General features: G+C 51.8%; 1 protein-coding gene across 3 annotated transcripts; it reads left to right on the top strand.

Annotated features, from left to right (window-relative positions):
• Positions 1-19: 19 nt before the first annotated feature.
• VPS9D1 (VPS9 domain containing 1) lies at positions 20-21356 on the top strand. Of its 3 annotated transcripts, none has more exons than XM_083456467.1 (15): positions 20-772; positions 3552-3627; positions 4324-4416; positions 4679-4841; positions 5009-5120; positions 6114-6176; positions 8517-8569; positions 8692-8779; positions 9486-9571; positions 11765-12273; positions 13806-13935; positions 14796-15004; positions 15511-15595; positions 16982-17086; positions 19647-21356. In XM_083456467.1, the coding sequence occupies exons 3-15, from the start codon at positions 4338-4340 to the stop codon at positions 19738-19740; spliced, it is 1776 nt and encodes a 591-aa protein (XP_083312593.1). In that variant the 5' UTR covers positions 20-772; positions 3552-3627; positions 4324-4337; the 3' UTR covers positions 19741-21356. The 3 variants fall into 3 exon arrangements, with proteins under 3 accessions (XP_083312593.1, XP_083312594.1, XP_083312592.1); XM_083456468.1 differs by having other exon boundaries at positions 71-191; XM_083456466.1 differs by lacking the exon at positions 20-772 and adding an exon at positions 1796-1983.
• Positions 21357-21707: the final 351 nt, after the last annotated feature.

Genomic DNA, 21707 nt, shown 5'->3' with positions numbered 1-21707 from the left:
GGAGGAGCCTGCCCGGGCAGGAGCTCCGCCCGGCGAGGGGCTCCCGCTCGCCTGCCAGCGGGTGGCGGACCTGCTTCGAGAGCCGCCTCTTCTCGCCCGGAGCGGATCTGCCGCGGGCCTAGAGACGGGCTGAAAGCAGCTTAGTCGGAGCCGCGCCGTCTCCGCTGCCCTTCGACGGATGCGCCCGCAGGGTAGGGAGGGCGATGGTGCGCCTGGAAAAAGACTGCTGGCAGGGGCGGGCACCGGAAGAGTTTTGCCTTTTAAGTTAAAAGGCTGTTTGGCATCAGGGCAAATAACGAGCGCCAACTTGATTAAAATATTGTGGTTGGGGCAGGTAGGTCCTATCCGCACAACTGATCACAAGACATGGCACGCGCACACTATTTGAATAGCAGTGCCCATCAACTTTGGGCGACCCCAGTTGGCTCCTGCGATGGGCGCAAAGTTCTGGTGTTATGAAAAAGCGACAAAAAGTTTTCTCTATCCGCTTTCTGAGCTTTCCTGAGGAGAGCATTCCAGAGAGAAAGATGATGTTCACCACCTAGTTCAATTACGACAGTGAGCACATGAGGTGAGGAGGCTCTGAAGACGGGCAGGGTCCTGTAGAGAGTAGATCCTGGATCTACAGAAAGTAGATGCCTTTGTGGTGCTGGAAAGGAAGCAAGCAAGCAGACAGACAGACAGACAGATAGACAGGCACTCCTCAAGACAAGCAACTCATCCTTTACCACTAGACCCCCGCTGTTACTTGAAGAAAAGCCTCTTTGCATAGGTAATGTTGTTTATTATCACCACTATATAATAAATATTTAATTTACTACATAAGTAGTGTACCTTCTAAACTGGGCAATTTTGCCCCCAAATCCGGGGGGGGGGGGGGATTAAAGCATTGGTGGCATAATAAAGGTACCTCGGAGTGTGTTCAATGCATGCTTAGGGGGTAATAAGGAACCTGAGAAGTGCAAAGGATAATTTTCGTACGTATTGCGAAAATTGTGGGTTTTGCAGGTGCATAAGCATATTTACTATGGGCTTGCATATGTGTGTTACTTGTAAGACTAAGGCTGCACACACCAAACATTAGGCATGACTTCTCACAAAGAATCCTGGGAACTGTAGTTTACTCCTTGCAAAGCTTCAATTCCCAGCACCCTTAACAAACCAGTTTCCAGGATTCTTTGTGGAAAACTACAGTATATTTTTTAAATTTATATTGTGTATGCAGCCAAAAAGTACGCTACCACCCCCAAAATACCCTTTGCTCCTTTTGTGCTCTCCTCCCAAATATTCTCATGTAGCACCCCCACTGCAAGGGGACCAGCGTGCAATATTCTTGCTCAAATGAGCATAATGCTAATGTGGTGAGCCAATGCAAAATTAGGCTTGCCATACGTCAGGAAAATTCCTGACAAGTCCTGGTGTTCGGGTGTAAAAATGGTGTCATGGGGGAATTTTGCCGAATCGGCAAAATGTCAGGGAAAACCTAGATAGATGTATGGCAACAGGATGGAAAAACCAGCGGAAACAGTTTCAAAAGCTCAGCAATGTTGGGATCCAACTTTGCGGGTGTCAGGAATTTTACTTTTTGAAATATGGCAACCCTAGCAAAATCCTTAACAACCAAGGCCCCAAAGGGTCTTTCGGAGCGTCTTGCAAGCCCAAAGGTCGCGCTCGGGAAAAGCGACGAGCCTCCCTGCGCGCTGCCGACCAATGACAAAGCAGACGGTGAGCGCTGCTGGCAACAGCTCCGCCCACTTCTGACCTCATATGCCCCGGCTCCGGTGCTCTAACTCATCCGGTTCTGCCGTGCCCGCTCTCTATTCTTCCCGACCGGGCGGTGCTCCCTAGAGGAAAGGTTCCGGCCCAGCCATGGCCGCCTCGGCACCCGCTCCGGCAACCCCGGAGCCAGCGGCGAAGCCGCTACAGGGCGCCATGAAGCTGGCCAGGGGCGCCCTCGAGCTGGACGCCGGAGACCGGCCGCGGGTGAGACGGGATGGGGGAAGGGAGGCGAACAGCTCCCCTCCGGCTTTAAAGGAGAGGGGAGGTTTTGCTCGGGTCGGAGTACGTGTGAATGCGCATTCCATGTTAGCTGCTGCCGGGCGTTTGGCATGGCTTTGAAGAGAGAGGAGGGGTTGAGGTGCCTTTGGATTCCCCAAGCCCCTCTCTGCCCGACGTCCACGGGGCCGGGCTGGGTGGGGCTCTTTCCTCTGCGGCGGACAAAGACCCTGCGGGGCACCCCGCTCCTTCTGCGCCAGCGGCCCATCCAGTGGTCAGCGCTGCCCAGCTCCCTACTTTCCTCGGCCTTGGAGTCCGGCCCCCTACCCTTGCTTTGGAAGCGCCTTTGCACACGCCTCGCATCGCTTCAAGCTCTGTATTGCAAATGCTGTCTGCGTCCGTTGCTTTGTTCCACGACTAGATTGCTGTCTTTAAAAAACAAACACAAAAACGATTATTTATGTGGTGCCTTCAGTGGGTTTCCTTTACTGGTTTCCTTAGGAGGATTTAAATGCACCAGATTGGTGCCCTCCAGATGTTTTGGACTACAACTCCCATCAGCCCTTGTTAGGGGCTGATGGGAGCTGTAGTTCATAAGACGATCCTGCTGGATCAGACCAATGACCCATCTAGTCCAGCATCCTGTGGCCAGCCTGTGGGAAAGGAGGGCCTGAGTGCAGGAACATTCTCTGGAGGATACCATGTTGGATCAAGCTAGGCCTTGCCCTTTCACGAACACTCATTTATTTGGCTTTAAGTTAGGATTAGAGCCTGCCGCACCTGTTTCAGGGCCGAGAGTAGCATTTCTTTGTGGCCAACTTTTCAGGGGTTACATGTCAGGGGTGGGCATGGCCAGAGGCAAAACTGAGCAGAGCAACAGATGTGGCATCATTACAGTGGTGCCCCGCAAGACGAATGCCTCGCAAGACGGAAAACCCGCAAGACGAAAGGGTTTTCCGTCTGCAGAGGCGCTTCGCAAGACGAAAATTGACGAAAATTTTCGGGGTTTTTTTTTTTGCTCCAAAACCCCTTTTTCTGAATCGCTAAGCTGCTAAAAGCATTTTAGCAGCAAAACCGCTAATCCCCCAAGCCTTAAAAAGCCGTTTTTAGCCCTTAAAATGTCAATAGCGCTAATAGCGCTACTCCGTCAATGGGCTTGCTTCGCAAGACGAAAAAACCGCAAGACGAAAAGACTCGCGGAACGGATTCTTTTCGTCTTGCGAGGCACCACTGTACATTAAATGTTCCTGTAAATGGCCAATTGCCAAGAAAAGCTGACATGGCCACATTTTATTTCAAAAAAGGAAACTTCCCCCAAATGAGAAGCTTCCCCCGAATGGGATTGGTAAAAAGAAATTCGAAAGGCAAAGTCAAGAGATTCAAATCATTCCAAAATGCTTGGGAGATGTTTAAAAACATAATATTAGAAATTCCACTGGAGTGTATACCAGCATCTTGGACTGGTCTTGAGGATGGGAAGAGGAGGAGCTGTGTACCGATAGTGGGGACTTGCCCTGCTGAACTGATTTTCTCTCCTGTCTCCCTCTGTTTGGCAGGAAGCCTACGTGGAATACCTGAAGAGCATCAGCTACATTTCCCAGGTCCTGTTGGAAGAGGCGGCAGCAGGCAATGGTGTGTCTAGGGTTTTGCCTTGCAGCTTAAGTGGTTGCTATCCTGGCTGGTTTATGTTTCTCGTGGCTGGAAGGTGCCACTTCCCAAGGTGGCGATGGGCTCATGTGGATTGCTGAGCCCTTAGGCTGCCTCCGTGGCTCTTAAGAATGTGTTCTACAGGGGACTAGGATGGCTGTTAGAAATAAGCAAACACGTCTGGATACTCAGGACCATAACAAATATTTGTAGAGCTCAGAGGCAACAACGAGTGTATTTGCTTAGGGAGTTGTGAACTCTGCTGTGCCCCACCCCACCAAGTTTTCCTGCTAGTCAATAACATCCCTCCTCTCCTGGATAGTGAGGCTGGCTGGACAAAACTGGGCAGATTTCATGGCTCCATCTGGCATGGAGCCTTCAGAATGTCGAGGTGGAGGGACTCTTGAGAAGGCCCTTTGTTAAGCTGCTGTTGGCTGGAGGCACATTGCCAATTGCTGCAGTTCTTGAGTGAGTTCGTGGAAGGCTTTGGGGCTGCTCTTTCCTGATGCGGTTCCTGCAAGATGGGCCAATTGTTGTGGAACAAGTATGGAGAGCATAGCCTTTCTGGTCAGATGGGGGCAGGGAAGGTGACCTTGTGGTTGATGATAGCAAGCTTGAGGATATTTGACTTCCAAATGTGACGGGGCTGAGGCATTGCACTTTTTCTGTCCTTCCCTTCAGCGGATGGAAACGACATGACACCCGACACTCCCAAGATGCTGAAAGTGGCAGAGCAGTGCCTGGAAAGAGCCAAAAGCAGCATTGCCAAAATCGGTGAGAGGTGTTCCTCTCTCTCTCTCTTGCTTCATTTCTGTTATTAATTTTGTTGTTGTTAAAATGTGATTTTGGGCTGAAATTCCAGGATGAAAGCTAAAGAGGGGGCTGTATGTTTAATATTCACATCAGTGAATTGTTCATAAATTGCATAGCAGGTTATAACAGCTCATTGCAAATCCTTCCAGGGATGGGCCAGGGAGGCTCTGTGGTTCCTTGCTTTGCCCAATGCTGAGCTGTTGTCTTTTCTCCCCGACACCAGGGAAAACTAAGCTGAAGCTAGCAGCAGCGGAGAGGATTTTGGGGCCTGCTCCTGTCTCCCGCCACCGCAGGGTCTTCTCGGATGAAGGTGGGAAGCTGTCGCCTTTCCTACCTCCCGAGATGTTCCAGAAGCTGCAAATTACAGAAGTGCAGTGTGCGAAAAAGTAAGGGGAGCCTTCTTGGTGTGCTGGTGGCTTGACTTGAGGGGTAAGGGAAGGGTGGCGACTGAAGCTCCCAGCCTTCTCCTGGAGGTTCCTGGGATAACCAGTTCTGGGCTGAGAGTTTCCTCTGTTTCTGCTGACCCTTTGAAGCGTTTCTGCTTCCTGTGCAGGGAGCTCACCCCTCTGGAGGAGGCATCACTGCAGAACCAGAAGCTGAAGGCCACCTACGAGGCTCGGCTGGCCCGCCTCAACCCCAGTCAAACCATGCAGAAGACATCGCTGGCAAGTGGGGTGCAGTGGGTGGCCTGGAGGATGGGTCCCAGTAGGGCTGAGTACAACACCCCACGCCACAATCCGATCTGGGGCCCCTTCTGGCACTTTGAATCCATCCTGGTCCTCCCCAGGACAATCTGGGGCCAAGCTGACCCACATCTGGGCCCTGAATTGATTTGGGGGTCAGCCCACATGTTTAATTAAACATGTGGTCTGAAGGAGGAAAAAGGAGGCGCTTCCTTCAGTCCTGCTGGGGGCTGCTTCGCCAGAGCGTTCCCTGCAGGGAAGTGCTGGTGAAGCAGACCCCTGCAGAGAGCAGGACTGAACCTTCTGCTCACCACCTGGTCAGTAGAGAGTTCAGCCCTGCTGGATGCTTCTTTGCAAGGGGCGGCCTGCCTCTCCTCCCTGCTCCCTACTGCCCAACTGCTTGCTTTTCAAGAGCCCTGGGAATGGAGCAGCATAGGGATTTGGGGAGTGGGGACCTCCTTGCACAGCCTTGAAAATGTGGCACTGGGTTGGTGGTGGAAGCGGAAGTTGCAGCTCCTCTTCCTGGCTGATCCCTAAGTGCAGCAGAATGCAGAGCAGACCCCTACATTCTCCGTCTGGCTCCCCTGCTCTGGCCATGGCTGTGGGCTACTCCCCTGGAGGTGCTTAGTTGCCTTCTGGTTCCGAGCAGGCTGTGCCTCTGTCATCTCCTGTTTTTTAAGAAGCTAATTTCAAGGGAACGACCCACCTGCCACCATAGCAATTTCCTAACAGTAGTGATGGTGGTGCAGTTGTGCATAATGAGTACACAACACCACCCATTGACAAATTGTTCTAGCAGTGACAACATTCATGTGAAGCTCCAGGCTACAGAGGTGGGGGATTTGGGGCCCCCGCAGCTTCTGTGCTTGCTTTGTGGAGGAAATGTTTTTGGTGTCCTTGTCCTCCTTCTTTCCCCACTCCTGGTCCAAACAGTTCTGTGAAGTGTAGCCTCAGTTCCATTTCTTTACCCTACAGACGCTTTCCCTTCAGCGCCAGATGATGGAGAACTTGGTGATTGCAAAAGCACGAGAAGAGACAGTATCCTTTTCTGGGGAAGATGCTTAATTGCTCTTCAACCAACCTTGGAGGTGGCCAACTCAGGGGGCCAAGAAGTTTGGCAGGGACAGTTCCTTGCAGGTTCTCAGATCTGTGAATGAGATTAAATCATACCTGTTTAATTTTTCAAGGGTAGCCAGCCGTGATTCCCTCCAGGTGTTGCTAGACTACAACTCTCATATAACAGCAATGGTTCTCCATTTCAGGCAGGAAGACTCTCCCAGCCCTACCTGGAGAAGCCAGTGGGAATTCAACCTGGGATACCTTCTGCATGCAAAGATGCATTGCCTCCCTCATCATTCCTAACTGCTGTCCGTGTTGGCTGGAGATGAGTCCACAATACAAGGAGGGCACTGTCTAGACTTCCCCTGCCCGAGTTATTCAGGGGCTCTACTCTGAGTGAAGGTCTGGGTCTTTGTGTGGGAGATGATGGTTATTACTGGGAGATCAGCTTTTGTGACTCTGCTTTACTGAGATTGTCAAGGTGGGAGAAGAATGCTGGCAAACTGGAATGCCTCCAGGAGCGAGCTGCAGGGCAAATTGTAAAATGACAACTAGCCAGAGAAGTCTGGGTGCAGAGAAGGAGGAGGTGGCTGTGCGCAGAATAGGAGGTGCGCAGAATAGTCCAGGCCTTGAAAAGGGAATTAGGAAGGTGAGCCACTTCTTGAGCAGAATGGCCAGAGAGTAAGCCAGGAAGTAGGGCTGACCAGCTCTCGCCAACTTGGTGCCCTCCAGCTACTTTGGACTACAACTCACATGAAGCCTGAGGTCACGGATGCCACAGCACTGTTGGGATCGGGGAAGGAAGGAAGGGGAAGGAAAGGGTAGAGAGCTGAATTGTGGGAAACTGGGTTGGAGGAAGCAGGAACCTCCCCTTTCCACCCCAATTTCAGTCACATTGGAAGGGAGAGCAGGGATGCCATCTCTTCCCCCTTGACCTTCCTGCGAAGCAGAGAGCCTCAGTGGAAGCTGGGAAGGGCTTTAATCAGCCAAGGGAGGGGGCAGAATGACTGAACAGGAGTGGGAGACTTAGAACCAGGCCCCTCCTTTGCAGATGAGAGCAGACCCAGCTGCCCCTCGGAGCAGGCACTTGCAGCCTTGACCTTCCCTTGAGGCGAGAGCATCTCCTGAGTGTGCATGCCACAGCTTGGCTTTAAAAGTGTGGCAAGAGGGGCGGGCAAACTCATTGGGACATCTTTGTTGCTTACACTTGCTGCTGAACTTCTTGCCTTGCTCCTGAACTCCTGAATCATTACTTATGAGCCCTCATTCTCTTGCTGAGCCTTTCCCGCCACCTGCCTGAACAAAGCTCTCTTTCTTACGTTCAGGGAAAAACCTCTGCCTGCATATGTTGCGGGGGAGCCAGGTTGCCCAGCTAGCATGGCCGTACAATGACAGGCCTGATGGGAGTTGTAGTCCAAAACAGTTGGAGGGCACCAAAGGTTGGCCAAGTCTAATGTCACATCTCCCGCAGTGAGCCAGGCAGTTGCAGCCTCGCCTGTTTCTTTGTGTAGTGGTTAAGAGCGGTGGACTAGTAATCTGGTGAACCGGGTTCGATTCCCCGCTCCTCCACATGCAGCTGCTGGGTGACCTTGGGCCAGTCACACTTCTCTGAAGTCTCTCAGCCTCGCTCACCTCACAGAGTGTTTGTTGTGGGGGAGGAAGGGAAAGGGGATTGTTAGCCACTTTGAGACTCCTTCGGGTAGTGATAAAGCAGGATATCAAATCCAAACTCTTCTTCTTCTTCCTTCTACCCAGTAACTGAGATTTAGTGGCTCTGACCCTGTAGGTCAAATCCCACCCCTCCGTTAATAACCAGGGACAGACCATCACATTCTCCTCCATGGATTTGTCTTGCTAGCGGGTTGCAAACCTCCGCCCCGATCTTCTTTTTTTAAATAGTTGAAAGCAGTTGGACAATCCTGCCATTGTCCCCGTGTCTTTCCCTGCCCCCTCTTCCAGGCTAGGCATGCACACTTCACCCAGACTCCCCGCCTTAGATTTACCCCCAACACTGTTTCCTTCTCTTGGTAGACTTTGGAATCTCCCCCCCCCCCAACCAGGCACTTTGTATGGATGTCTGTGAGGTCAGATGCTGGTGGCTGGGCTCTTCTCTTCCCCTCCAGTGGCTCCCTTCTCCCCCCAACTGACCAGGAGGACTGGAGTTACCGGATACCTCCTATGTTTACCTGCCCGTGAGCATGCAGTGCTTGCAGATGGAGGGACAGGCCCCTCGTTGGCCTCTGGGGGAGATGTGGTCTCTCTGGCAGAGATGGAGGAGGGAGTGTTGCGTTGTGAAACCTTAACTCTGCTTCCCTCCAGCTCCAGAGGAAGATGGAGGAGCGTCGGCTGAGGCTGCAGGAAGCAGCCAACAGGCGAGTCTGCCCTGTGGGGGCCAAGCAAAACCTCCTTGTGCCCCCAGATCGTGGCTTGGAATGGGAGGCCTGGGCGGTCTGCTCCCCCACTGACCCCGAGCCCTGTGCTTGCATCTCCTTAGGAGGTTTTCCAGCAATGCGGTGCTGACCCCAGAAGAGCAGGAGCAGAGGGCCATTTACGCTGCTATCCTGGAGTACGAGCAGGACCATGTGCGTGCGAGGCCAGCGATGGGTGGTGCAGTTGGTTGCGACTGCGCAAAACCGAGTGTCCTCTACCTGGTGCCTCTCAAGTTCCAGCTCTGAAAGGATGTGGTCCTTTACTGGAAATGGCAGGGGTGACAGAGAGCCACCGTGGGGGGTCTGAGTTTGGAAATGGGGTGGAGAGGCTAAATCCACCCAGCATTCTTGTTTGTGCTTGGGGGGCTTTAAAGGGGAGAGCTGCAGCTTGGCGGGAGAGCATGTGCTTGGCATGCAGAAGGGCCCAGGTTCAGCTCCTGGGGTTGTATTTGGGGCTGGGAAAGGACCCGCTGCCTGGAAAAACCTGGAGAGCTGTTTCCGGTCAGTGTTGGCAATACTGAGCTGGGTTGACTTGGCCAAAGGCACCTTCCTGTGCTCTGTGCTAAGCCTTCTCTTTGCAAATCCAGAATCATAACAGGAAGGGAATCTAAGGTCCCTTAATGGGAATTCTCCCCCCCCTTCCCCTGGCTGAAGGCTAGACTACTTATCCCCTTGCCTAGGCGGGTCAGGCCCCTGAGGGACACCCCCCCCCCAACACACACACAGCAGAGGGAGGGAATGGAGGCATCAACCAGCACCATGTTTGCAGCTTTCGGTGTTTGCCAGATGGGAATTGGGGACTGTTCTGCAAGTGGAAAGAGTGGCTGACCCAAGGTGATGGTGTTCTCTGCTCCCACAGGAGTGGCCAAGGTTGTGGAAAGCCCAGCTGAGGAAGAGCCCCAATGATCTGTCCCTGGTGCCCAAGCTCATCTCCCACCTCCTCAGGTAAGGAGCAAATGGCTGTAACCTGTGTGTGCTTTGCTAGGATGTCTTGGGCAGGAGAAATTACTGCAGTGTGTAATATGTGAGACTACCTCTGAAAGTGGTACAGAAACTCCAGCTGGTGCAGAATTTGGTGGGCAGGTTGCTCACCAGGACAACATGGTTTGAGCATATAATGCCAATCCTGACCCAACTACACTGGCTGCCAGTCAGTTTCCAGGCCCAATTCAAAGTGCTGGTTTTGACCTATAAAGCCTTAAATGGCTCAGGACCACAGTACCTCAAGGACCATCTCTCTCCATATGAACCTATCCAGACCCTGAGATCATCCTGTGAGGCCCATCTTCATGTGCCTCCTCAGGAGAGGCCTGGAGGGTGGCAACACAAGAATGGGCTTTTTTCTGCAGAGGCTCCCCACTTGTGGAATGTTCTCCCCAGGGAGACTCACCTGATGCCTCCATTATATATCTTTAGGCGTCAAGCAAAAACTTTCCTTTTCTCTCAGGACTTCGGCTAATTAAATAATATATGGCCTTTTAAACTGCGTTTGGCAGGTGGTGGGGTATTGTTTTCGTTTGTTACTATGTCTGCATTCTTGTGTTTTTACATTGTATTTTTGGATAATAGTTTTTTTTAGTTTTCAATTAATGGTAAAGGTAAAGGTACCCCTGACCAGTCACGGACGACTCTGGGGTTGTGGCGCTCATCTCACTTTACTGGCCGAGGGAGCCAGCATACAGCTTCCAGGTCATGTGGCCAGCATGACTAAGCCACTTCTGGCGAACCAATGCAGCGCACAGAAATGCACTCATTATAGCAATATCAATTTATAATACAATTACTAATGCCAATTGTTCAAATACTGAATTATATAATTTAGATACGGTGACCCCCCTCATGCTAGAATTGATGGTTTTATGATTTTCTTTTTTTTTCTGTGTTCCAAAATCTTATTAATTTCAATTACATTCTGGTAATAGTAATAATAATAATCCCTTATACAACAACTGCAGTATTTACATTGTAATAACTTACATTGTAAACTGCTCTGTGACCCTCTGACGAAGGGTGGTATAGAAATTTAATAAATAATATTTTTTAAATGGTGGTAGATGATTGTGGCCCAAGCGGGGGTGTGGCCTTGAGGTTGCCTGTGAGTGCCCTTCTCAGCATTGCCCATGCTCCTGCCATAAGAGACGCATGGGAAAAGTATTCATCAGCTGCTGGGGAACTCCCTGCCCCGTGACTGTCTTCAGACAAGTCATTGCCTGAGCATCTGTCAGAAGCTTTGGAAGGACTTTTCAGAATGACTTATGAGGTGCATAGTTAAGTTGTTGCGTATCCTGGATTTTCAGCCAGCTAATATTTTGGTTACTAGCACATAATGAGACATCTGCTCTCCTCCCAATATGCCTTGCAGAATCGTTGTGGAAGTAAACGGGGGCACCTTGAGCTCCCTGGACGAAAGCTGGAGAAATAAAGGCAGAGTTGTCACCACCTAACTTCTACTGAGAGTAGACCCACTGAAATTAATAGACCTAACACAGTAATGCCCATTAATTTCAATGGGTCTGCACTGAGCTTCACTAACAGTAGATACAACACAAATCATTTTGGTTGGCTATGCATGCTTACTTGCTTCCAAATGAACCTGCCAGGCAGTGGTGGAAGAGCATCTGTGGGGCCCTCCAAAGGTTGGTGGGCTCCCACTCCCCTCTCCCTCAGCATCTGGCATGGCCAATGGTCAGGACTGATTGGAACTGGAGTCCAGCAACATCTGGAGGCCCCCACAGATCTTCCCTGCCCTGCTGTGTAAAGGGTGCTTCTGCAAATCTCTTACACCCACAGACCCCAAACCTTTCAGGAGGCAGCTGCTGCAAAGCTTAGATAAACGATGGTAAGGATGTGACCCTGCACAGACTCCCCTGAGGTCATCCCTCCTCTCGCCCGAGGGTCTTGTGTTCATTTTATGCTGTCTTGAGATCTAGGAACCTTAAACCCTTCTCGGTTAAAGTCCATGTCAGCTCTTGGGCAGCTGACTTCTCTGCACCTGTTGGCCAAAGGCGGCCTCCTTGTTTTGTTCTGCCCCAAGAAAGCAAGAGAGAAAGTGGTGCAGGGCCCAAAGGGAATGGGTCCGTGGGCGCGGGTCCTTCCTACCATGATTCTCTAACAAGTCCCTCGTTTCCTTGCCTCCAGCTTTGCAGATCACCCCATCTGCCAGCTGCTGCGGAAGCTGCAGTGCTCGGCCTACAGCCGCGTCTATCCACTCGTGAGCTGGGGCAGAGCAGACGCTCGAGCCGTAGGGAAGGTCTCCCGAGGCCTTTCCCTCTCCTCCTCTCTGGACGCCGAGGCCTTCCTCTCGCCAGCCCCCGAGGGACGGAGGCTGCGCTCCTCCCAAAGCATGCACTCCATGTTCTCCGTCCAGGAAAACAACAAGCTCAACCTGCGGCACAGCGTTTCCAGCAGCCCCCTCATTGAGGACCCCAGCCTGAGCACCCCGGAGCGGAGCCTGCCTCACGAGGAGCCAGCACCTGCCCTGGCAGAGAAGGAGAGTTCCTTCGAAGACCTGGAGCAGTTCTTGTCTGCCTCCGAAGCCTGGCCTTCAGGGCCCCTGAGAGAGCCCCAGGGCCCGCCGGCCGGGAGGAAGCTGTCGAGCCAGCAAGAGCAGCTCAAAGCAGTCGTGAAGGACATTCACAACTCCATTGGTGAGAGCAGCTTAATTTGTTTGCAAGAACGAAAGAGCCTTTTGCATTTATTACGGAGTAAGGCTTTTGTGCATTAGGAGTCCGTTTTGTCCAATGCATGCAGTTTCGTCTCGTGTTGCGAACACATATTATATAGATTGGGGCTGTAAAAAGCAAAGTAAGAAGGAAATGAAACACAGAGCAAATCAGCAGTGGTGGCTCACAAATCTGTTTTGGATGGCGCAGACATCCTGGCATCAGTATGCCAGTTAACACTCATAAGTTTTTTTTAAAAAAAATCCTGCCTCTTGGTTCAGGTTTTTTTAATGTAGAATACCTTCTATCTATAAGCTCAGAGCAGCTTACAAAAGATTTTCACAATAAAAACCACCACCAAGTCTTTTGCATCGGACACAGGGCTGGCGGCCATGGCAGGGAGGAGTGACCACTGACCTGGGGGGGGGAGGGGTGCTGTGAAAGTACTAAGGATGTGCCAAATCCTACAAAGTTGCAATGGACAAGTATGTGACAATTCAAAGTCGAGGATTTGCCCTCAGCTTCACCCACCCGCTTCATCATGCTCTTTTGATTTTTTTAAAATCAAAACTAGCAAGCGAACCTTGGGACGCTGTCCCGTCTCTGCCGAGAACATCAGCAGAGCCCCACAAGTCCTCTTTTGAAACCATCCAAGCAAGCGGGCACCATCCCCACTTCCTGTGCTGGCAAATTCCATCCATCAGCCTCCCTGCTCTGCCTAGCCTATTGCCTTCCAGTTGTTTTGGACTAAAACTCCCATCAGCCCCAGCATCATATGACCATACTGGCAGGGGCTGATGGGAGTCGTAGTCCAAAACAGATGAAGGGCACCGAGTTGTCAAAGGCTGCTTTGAAAGATTCATCTTCTGTGGCTCCCTGGGCACCACCAGAAGAGGGCAGCACTGCCTCCTTGGAATCCTTGTCTCCGAAGGCTGTAATTTCCTTGCATTATTCTGGTATTTGATATTTGCCTTGCAAGCAGAAGGTCCCAGGTTCAATCCCCAGTATTGTCTCCAGCTAGGGCTGGGAGAGACCCCTGCCTGAAATCATGGAGAGCCAATCAGTCTGTAGGATACTGAGCTACATGGACCAATGGTCTGACTTGGTATAAGGCAGCTTCTTGCATTCCTGTAATTTAAGTTAGCAAAAAGAGAACAACGAAATGGGAGAGTGTGGAGTGCAGTGTAAGAAAGTTCTGACTTTCCCCATGAGTGCCATTATTATTATTATTATTACTACTACTACTACTACTACTACTACTACTACTACCAAATGTCAGTTTTTAAAAGAAAAATCATTCTTTTTAGTGCCCCTGCTTTGCTGGTGTCCCAAGGATGTGCTCAGTCTGCCTTATTGGCTAATCGAGCGCTTCCTTAAAGGACCAGCCTTCACTGTTGGGTTTCATTTGCTCACCAGCCTGTCAGTCCACCTCCTGGGCTGCCTTGCGGAAGTGTCCTGCGCCAGTCGGTCTCTGGAGCCTTTCTGGCTTGCTCTGTCTGAATCGTTTCTCTCCCCAGACAGGCTGCTCTCCCTGACTTTGCTGGCCTTTGAGGGCCTGAACACAGCGGCCTCCAAGGACCAGTGTGTGGCACGTTTGGAGGAGGCCTTCTTTGCCCCCCTCTGGGGGCCTCTCCTGGCTGTGTACAGGTAAGGGGGCCACGCCTTTTCTGGCGGAGATCCTCGTGGCAGGACATTTCTCAGCGCAGCAGGCAGGGCGAGAGCCACCGGTTGAAAAGCCCTGCCTTGTGGACAGTTGCTTCCACTTGGGAGGGAGGATATTGGGCCACCTACCTGGTGGAGGGGCTGGTTTTGCCTGCGATGACTTGTATTGATATATTGTTTATTTCATAACATTTATATGGCGCTTGATTGTAACCCTCACAGCGGTTTACCAAAAAAGTAATAAAACCATAAGTGAAAAACAGTTATTGAAAACATTCAGATGGCTATTAAAATCAGTGCTACGCTACAAACAGATTAAAGCATACGTAAACATTCTGCTTATCTGGTTAGGATCGTCTAAGCAAAAATGCTTTTAGTAGGTGCCCAAAAAAGGGTCAAACAGTGAAGGTGCCTGCCTGATTCAATAGGCAGGGAGTTCCAAAGTTTCTTACGAGTGTGGAGCAGGTATTATGTTGTACTTGCAATAAGTGGTGGTTCAGATTGAAGTGGCTGAGTGGGCTTGTATGGGGCAAGGTATTCCCACAAGTAAACTGGTCCCGGTTAAGGGCTTTGTATACACATTGAATTTGGTCCGCTAGCAAATGAGCAACCAGCGTAGGTTTTTGAGCACAGGTGTTGTACGCTGAAAGGGTCATCACTCGCTCATCGCTCGTGCTGTGGCATTGTTGTCTGCGACTTAGCAGCCAGACAGCTGTTTGCTGTTGAATTAAGAGTAAAATGCATTTTCTTTGGATCTGGGTTGGGGCCTGTGAGTTTGGGAAACCCCACAATGTCCATTCAGGCTGTTCCTTTCTCTCTCCCTTTGCCCCCCACCCCACACACAGGAATGTCTACAAAGCCCGGGAATCAGCCCTTTCCAAGATCATGGAGCTGCAGAGAAATACGCCCCCCTCTGAAATGGGGATCTCTTCCAAGCTGCTCCCCCAGGGGAACACCACCTGGGGCATTGGATCCTACCCGTACTGCGCCGCTGTGCAGGAGCTGATGCTGATTCCTCTGGGCAGCTGCCCTCAGAAGAAGCTGGAATGCATAGGTGAGGCTGCCTGATGCACGTGAGGTGCTGAGCACCCAAGCACTGGAGACGTGTGCAGAATCCAGAACCATCGGTGCATTAAACACTTGGCAGACTGCATGTCTGCCTATCTAGAGTGCTGGTGGGGAAGAAACCTAGGAACAGAGCCGGGCCTTTGGCCCATCCAGCTTCATGCTGTCTTACACTGACTGGCAACAGTTCTCCAGAGTTTCAGGAAGGGAATACTCCCCCATTGGGGTTTGAATCCGAGCATCAGAGTGCTCTCCCCTCCTGTGGTTTCCAGTGACTGGCATGCAGAAGCATCACTGCTTCCAGCCGTGGAGACAGAGCACAGCTTTTGTGGCTAGTAGCCTCTGAGAGCCCTCACCTCTACGAATCGGTCCATTCCTCTTTTTAAAGCCATCTAGGTTGGTGAGCTGCATGGACCTGATAACTGACTTTGTATTGTGTTCCTATGGCACCTCTCTTTAACACGCCCACTGTCTTTTGGCTGCCGTTCCCTGCAGTGCGGACGTTGCGTGTCATCTGTGAATGTGCTGAGGAGTACTGTGGGGGCCGGGAGGGCCGGCCCCAGCCGGCATCGTCTGCCATGTAAGTACTGCAGCCCAAGTCCTTCCTGTGGGGAGAAGCAGGCAGAAACCGAGCCCTGGGTTGGCCCTGGGTGGCAAGAGGCTTCCTCTGTCTTGGAGCCTGCCCCTTCCTCGAGGCGTGGGCTGCTGCTTCTTCCTTCCTTTGCACAGGCCCTCCCCTCCCCTCCTCTGCTGTCTGGAGCTCCCGGCGCTGCCATTGACTCACTCTCGCTGGCTCCAGGCTTTCCGCTGCCCAGACACGCACCCAGCAAGGGGGCTCGGCCGTGATGGATCCCTTCCGACAGCGGGGCTCCCCGCTGTGCCCAGCCTGAGTGCCGGTCCCCGCGCCTGTGGACCGAGCCCGAGTCTGCCAATTAAGGAGCTTGGATCTGTCAGAGGGACTTAGCCCACGAGCTGCAGAAGGGCAGCGGGGAGGGAGGGAGGGGGGGAGCGGCTTCCCAGCCAAGCAGCGCTTAGCCAGGCAAAGGGGGAGGGAGGACTGTCAAAAGAATTAAAGTGGGTGAGGGCAAGACAGCCCAGGGGCTTCAGGGGCAGAGCTCCAGGCCAGGCAGGAGGGGCCCTGAGTCTTGGGACAAATCTGCCAGGCTCCCCGCTGAGCAAGGAGAAGGAATGCAAGGGTGGCTGGGGCCTGCCTCCAGGGATGCTTTGTCTTGCCTGTTCCCCACATTCCAGGGCTAGGCAAGTGGGGAGCTGCTTCCTCTCCCCGGGCCGATTTGCGTCAGAGCACCTCCGACCACCGGATGCTGGGGGAAGGCCCTGGCATCTGGGCAACACCTGGCAAACTGACCAGTCTCTCTCTCTCTCTCTCTCTCTCTCTCTCTCTCTCTCTCTCTCTCTCCCACAAGAGTTACAATTGTGGTGCAAAAAAAGTCTTCTTAGGTTGTATGAGTAGCTTGTTTTGCCTGCCTTGGGCTGGCTTGCTTCCTTGCCCTCTTAGTCACACCCTTTCTCATTTCCACCCCACAGTGTTGTTTGCTAAAATGCATTCTAGTTTTTTTTAAAGTTTGCTTTATTGTTTTGTTATAGAATTGTTACAGAATTGTAGAGTTGGAAGGGACCCTAGTCCAGCCGCCTGCCATTCTGGAATCCCAGCTAAAATGGCAAAGCGAGAAGCAGTAGTAGAACAAAAGCCCAACTTTCCACGCTTTCCAAAGATGTGAGGTCAGATTGCATCCCTTAAGTCGTGCCAACATGCATTCTGTCCACCTTTAGCAAGGAGAAGCTGTCCCCATGAGCAGAGCCTTCTCTGCAGAGACCCCCAGCAAGAAGGGCTGCCTTATCCTCTGGGCACTTCTTGTGCTAAAACTGCCACCTGTGGGGCCCCTGAGCCAGCCCTCCCCTCCCTGCAGTGTGGGCCACAAAGCTGATGTGGAATTTTGTCTTGCAGTGGTGCTGACGATCTCCTTCCCATCCTTTCCTACGTGGTCCTCAAGAGTAACCTGCCTCAGCTGGTCTCAGAGTGTGCTGCGCTGGAGGAGTTCATCCACGAAGGGTAGGCAGCAGGGAAGAAGCGCCTCTGTCGGCCGCTGTGACAAGCAGGGGCCGACCTCTCTCTTGAAGAGAAGGCAGGCAGGCAAGCATATCAAAAGCATATCCCAGTTGAAACCTGCACTTAAATCTTAAGAACCAGAGGCCAAGTTTGGAGCTCTCCAAAATCACTGTTGGAACTTTCTGCATCAGGCTTTGTAACCAGAAAAGATGTGGTTTGGGGTGTAATTTAATGGTTGGCTGATTCAGAAGTCATGCTTGTCCATTCCTGTATGTTTTTAGGTGCTAAATGCATACTCTGCAAACCTTATAGCAAGTCAGACCACTGCTCCAGCTAGCTCAGTGTTGTCTGCACAGACTGGCAGGGCAGATCTCTACAGGTTTCAGATCATGTGTGTGTGTATAAATATATTCTCAGCCCATCCTGCAGATGTTGAGGACTAAAGCTGCAAGCAGAGCGAGTGCTCAGCCACTGAGAATAGTTGAGGGCATTTCCTGCCACAGCAGCTCCTAGTCACCTGGCATAGTTCTGTCCCCCATTCCCTGGGTGGTTTGGGATGGATTCCTTTGCTGCAGAGGGGATCTAGTGCCTCACTCCATCCCCTTCTCAAAATTTCTGGAGCCATGAGCCTTCACCCACAGGCCCACTCAAGGCAATACAATCTGGCGGGCGACAGACACAGACACCATTGCCTAAATCTGGCCGAGTCTAGCTCTGCCCACCCACAACCTCCATGCCGCCCGCCTCCGCATGGGGAAGGAGTCCCTCCACCACCACCTCAGGCTGTCGGCTCTGCTTACACGGCCTGCCAGCTTTGGAGTCTGAGCAAGACGCAGCCAGCATGTGGGTGAAGCAGCCAAGGCATAATCAGACTGGACAGGCGCATGGGGATCGCGGCTCGGCTCTGAAGCCTCTCTTCTCCAACCTTGCTCTGTTTTGACTGGGAAATGTCCCCATTTCGAGCCCAGAGGCCTCCACAGATAACCCAGAAGCTGCCTAATGGCCCGGTCACAGCCAGGCATGCAGCCAATTGCAAACTCCAAAAAGCTCTCTTTGTTTTTCTAACTTCTCTGTTTTCAGTAGATACTTCTGTGACTTGTTTTTTGTCCCTGGAGGGACTCAAAGCCTTCCTAGCTGAGCTTGTTCATTATCTGATTGACTGTCTTTTTGGTTTATGCTGCTTTGTCTCAAAAGACTGCAGGGATGAGCACTGAGAACAGCACCCAGCCAGCATAACTTTACCTCCATTGTCTCATTTCTGCTCTGTTTAGGTTTTGAACATTTGCCCTGAGTGCAGAAGAGATCTAGGTGACTCCAAAGCTTCCTCCAAGCATCTTAATTATGAATCCATCTTTTTTTTCTCCTTAAAAAAGTTTTGCTCTTTCCTGCTGCCTTCAGTAGTCCTGCAGGTGGCTGAGACTAAGATCGCCATCTAGTTCACCGTACCCTGCCCTGCAGTGGCCAGCCAGACATCACCATAGGAAGCCCACACAGAGGAGAGAGAGGAGGACAGTAGGCCTTCTTCCCTGAACATTTCCAGCATTCAGAGCCAGACTGCCTCTGAATGTGGAGGTTCCACCTGATTGACACAGCATCCTCCATGAAATTGGGCAGCACATTCAGGACAGACAAAAGAAAGTACCTCTCCATGCAGTGCATGGTTATATTTGCTCCCACATGAGGCAGTGATGGCCACCAAGTTGTGGGGCTCTAAAAGAGGAATAGACCAATTCACAAAGGATGCGGCTACTCCACACGATGGCTATCCTCTCCCTCCACTGTCAGAGCCATCTGCCTCTGAATGCCAGTTGCCAAAACCTCAGGAGAGGAGAGGGCTGTTGTGCTCAGATTCAGGTTGCAGGCTTGGGTGGCCTGGGGGTCACTGTGAGAACAGGATGCTGAACCCGAGGGGCCATTGGCCTGATCCAGCAACAAGGCTCTTTTTTGGTGTTGTCGACACTTTCATTGTCTTTGCCCATATTACCTTATTTACTCAAGAAACACAACAGACTGCAACAAGAATATAAAAACAAAACATGCATAGTTTGGTTCTCTTCATATGTTTATTTAAAGTTGCCCAATTCCATACATTAATGCTGGGTTCTTGCCCATCCTAATATGATGGGAGAGAAAAAAATTACCGTATTTTTCGCTCTATAAGACGCACCAGACCACAAGACGCACCTAGTTTTTGCAGGAGGAAAACAAGAAAAAAAATATTCTGAATCCCAGAAGCCAGAACAGCAAGAGGGATTGCTGCGCAGTGAAAGCAGCAATCCCTCTTGCTGTCCTGGCTTCTGGGATAGCTGCGCAGCCTGCATTCGCTCCATAAGACGCACACACATTTCCCCTTACTTTTTAGGAGGGAAAAGTGAGTCTTATAGAGCAAAAAATACGGCACATCTCATTTTCTTGCTTGCATACCTTCTACTACAGGTGTTGCCTGTTGGCTTTAAGGCCCTGAGAGTTTCAGCTTCTCCAGCCAGTCACTTGGACATTGCCTGATGTCTCTCCCTGCAGATGCCGAGCAGATCTTTCTCTGACCCTCTCGTTTCCTTGCCAGGTATCTGATTGGCGAGGAGGGGTACTGCCTGACCTCCCTGCAGAGCGCCCTCTCCTACGTGGAATCCCTTCGCCGTCCCATCCTGCAGAAGTAGCTGAGCTCTGCCCTGGGGTGCCAAGGCGACGGCCTCCCCCTCTCTCCTTCTCCCTCAGGTGGGGACACTCCTGCCCCCCTCCTCCAGTCTGCAAGACGACAGCTTGCGGTGTTCTCCAGAGGGGGCCCCCTTTCCCCCCTGCCTGCAAAAAACAAACCTGCTGAGGAGGAGGAGGCCTCCAGCCCCTCCCTGGACTCTGTGCAATATTGGCAGGGGACATCTTCATAGCCTTTTGTATTAGCCTGAAATGTTGGAAGGGGGTCCCTGCCTTGCAGCGTGGACTGGATGTAGGGAGGGGGTGGTATCTGACACTACCCTGGCTTTGGGGGAGGTGCCTCTCCTCGATTTGCTGCTGACTCTCTGCCTAGATGCACTGGGGGGGACAACGAGAATCAGGCTGTTTCCTTCTCCTGTTTCCTTGGCTAAGGAGAATCCTCTGTCCCTGTCCCTCCCCAGATCCATTGTATTTGCTGCTGGGTCCAAGGAAGCCAAGCCCCTCTGTCCATCGTAATGCGGGAACTCCTTTTAGCGTCTGCAGTGCTGGGCACCTGCCTAGGCCAGCATCTCCTGCCACCACTTCCACCACCACCCAGCCTGCATGCTCCCTCTTGCATCCTTGCTTTTGCTACATGGGTAGTCTGCGGTGGGGAATCAGGAAAAAGGGGGCAGGGGGCAGAGATCCTGCTGGGATTCATACTGTGAGGTAAGAGAGGGGAGTCCGATGTTGTGTGTGTGTGAGAGAGAGAGGCGTATGGATGTTACTTGCATGTATGCTTGGTGAAGCAGGGTAAGACCGGTTCTTATCCACTCCCACTCACTGAAATCATGGGATCGGTGCAGTTTTTAGAGGCTGTTTGCACTGCCTCCCAAGTGCATGGATTTCAGAAAGGAGTGATTGTGTGAGAGTGTGTGTTTGTTTGTTTGTGTGTGTGTGTGTGTCAGAATTTGCACGATCTACTGAAGATAAGCTTTGGGCCAGAGTGGAAGCAAAGCCCTGGACCATGAGCATTTTGAGGCCTCTGGATGAATTTGCACAAAGCCCCTGCAGGTGTGTTGCCTGAGTTGCAGTTGAGCCACGCACTGGCAGGACTTCCCTCTGCTACGTTTTCCAGAGGAATCAAACGGGACTTTGGGAAGGGAGGCCCTGTGATACCTGCCTGAGCGACACCTGCGCTGTAAGCCCTTCCAAGCTGGGGGGAGGTTTCGACGAGCAGAATGGGGAGCAACGGGTCTGATGGGGGTGATCTTCCTCTTTCCTCCTACTGTTATTATTATTGTGAATATTTATTTATGATCACACTCCTCACTCTTTCCTCCAAGGAGCTCAAGCTGGCTTACGTGCTTCTTCCATGCGAGCCTCACAACAGCCCTGCGAGGTTGGCTAGCCCCTCTGCTGCAAAGACACATTGGCTGCTGTTAAAGGCAAGGAGCAGCGAACATTGTAAAGCAACAGGGGCCCAGCTGCTGCTGTTCATGCTCAGCGCTGCCTCCTCTTGCAGTGCCCCTGCCTGGCCAGCCATGACTCCTCGAGCCTAAATTGCTGGTTCCTTCCCTTTCCACTTGTCCAGCTTTGCTCTTGGTGGGCTGTAATAAACACACTGTCTTCTGGCTGCTCAGCAAGTTGTGTTTTTTTTTTTTAAAGCAGGTAGGGAGCATTGACGGTTGGGTGGAGACATGCTTTTATGAGCTCTTCCCCTCCACTCAACATAGCATCTCTCCACATGCCCCAATTCAGTTTTCTCCCCACTCTTCGCTGGGTTCCACAGAAATGGTAGAAAGGATGGTCCTGGCTTCAGGATGTTGGGGAGATGCAGGGCTGAGAGAGAGATAATATGCAAGGAGAAAGGGCAGTGCCCTTGGGTCCTCAGGTGTTGGACTACAATTCCCATCATCCCTGACTAAGCCAGCAGGGGATGATGGGTGTTGTAGTGCAACAAAAGCTGGGGACTCAAGTTTGAAGAGCACTG

This window comes from Podarcis tiliguerta, assembly GCF_965153285.1.
Source record: "Podarcis tiliguerta genome assembly, chromosome: 8".
NCBI classification, from domain to species: domain Eukaryota; kingdom Metazoa; phylum Chordata; class Lepidosauria; order Squamata; family Lacertidae; genus Podarcis; species Podarcis tiliguerta.
This window is presented reverse-complemented; position numbering and strand designations above follow the sequence as displayed.

Excerpts from the sequence above, each read along its gene's own strand:
- VPS9D1 (XM_083456466.1), top strand. The coding sequence starts at position 1,870 with ATGGCCGCCTCGGCACCCGCTCCGGCAACCCCGGAGCCAGCGGCGAAG. Across the intron at positions 6,177-8,516 it reads CAAAAGCACGAGAAGAGACA|CTCCAGAGGAAGATGGAGGA; the intron begins GTATCCTTTTCT and ends GCTTCCCTCCAG. Across the intron at positions 13,936-14,795 it reads CCTCTCCTGGCTGTGTACAG|GAATGTCTACAAAGCCCGGG; the intron begins GTAAGGGGGCCA and ends CCCCACACACAG.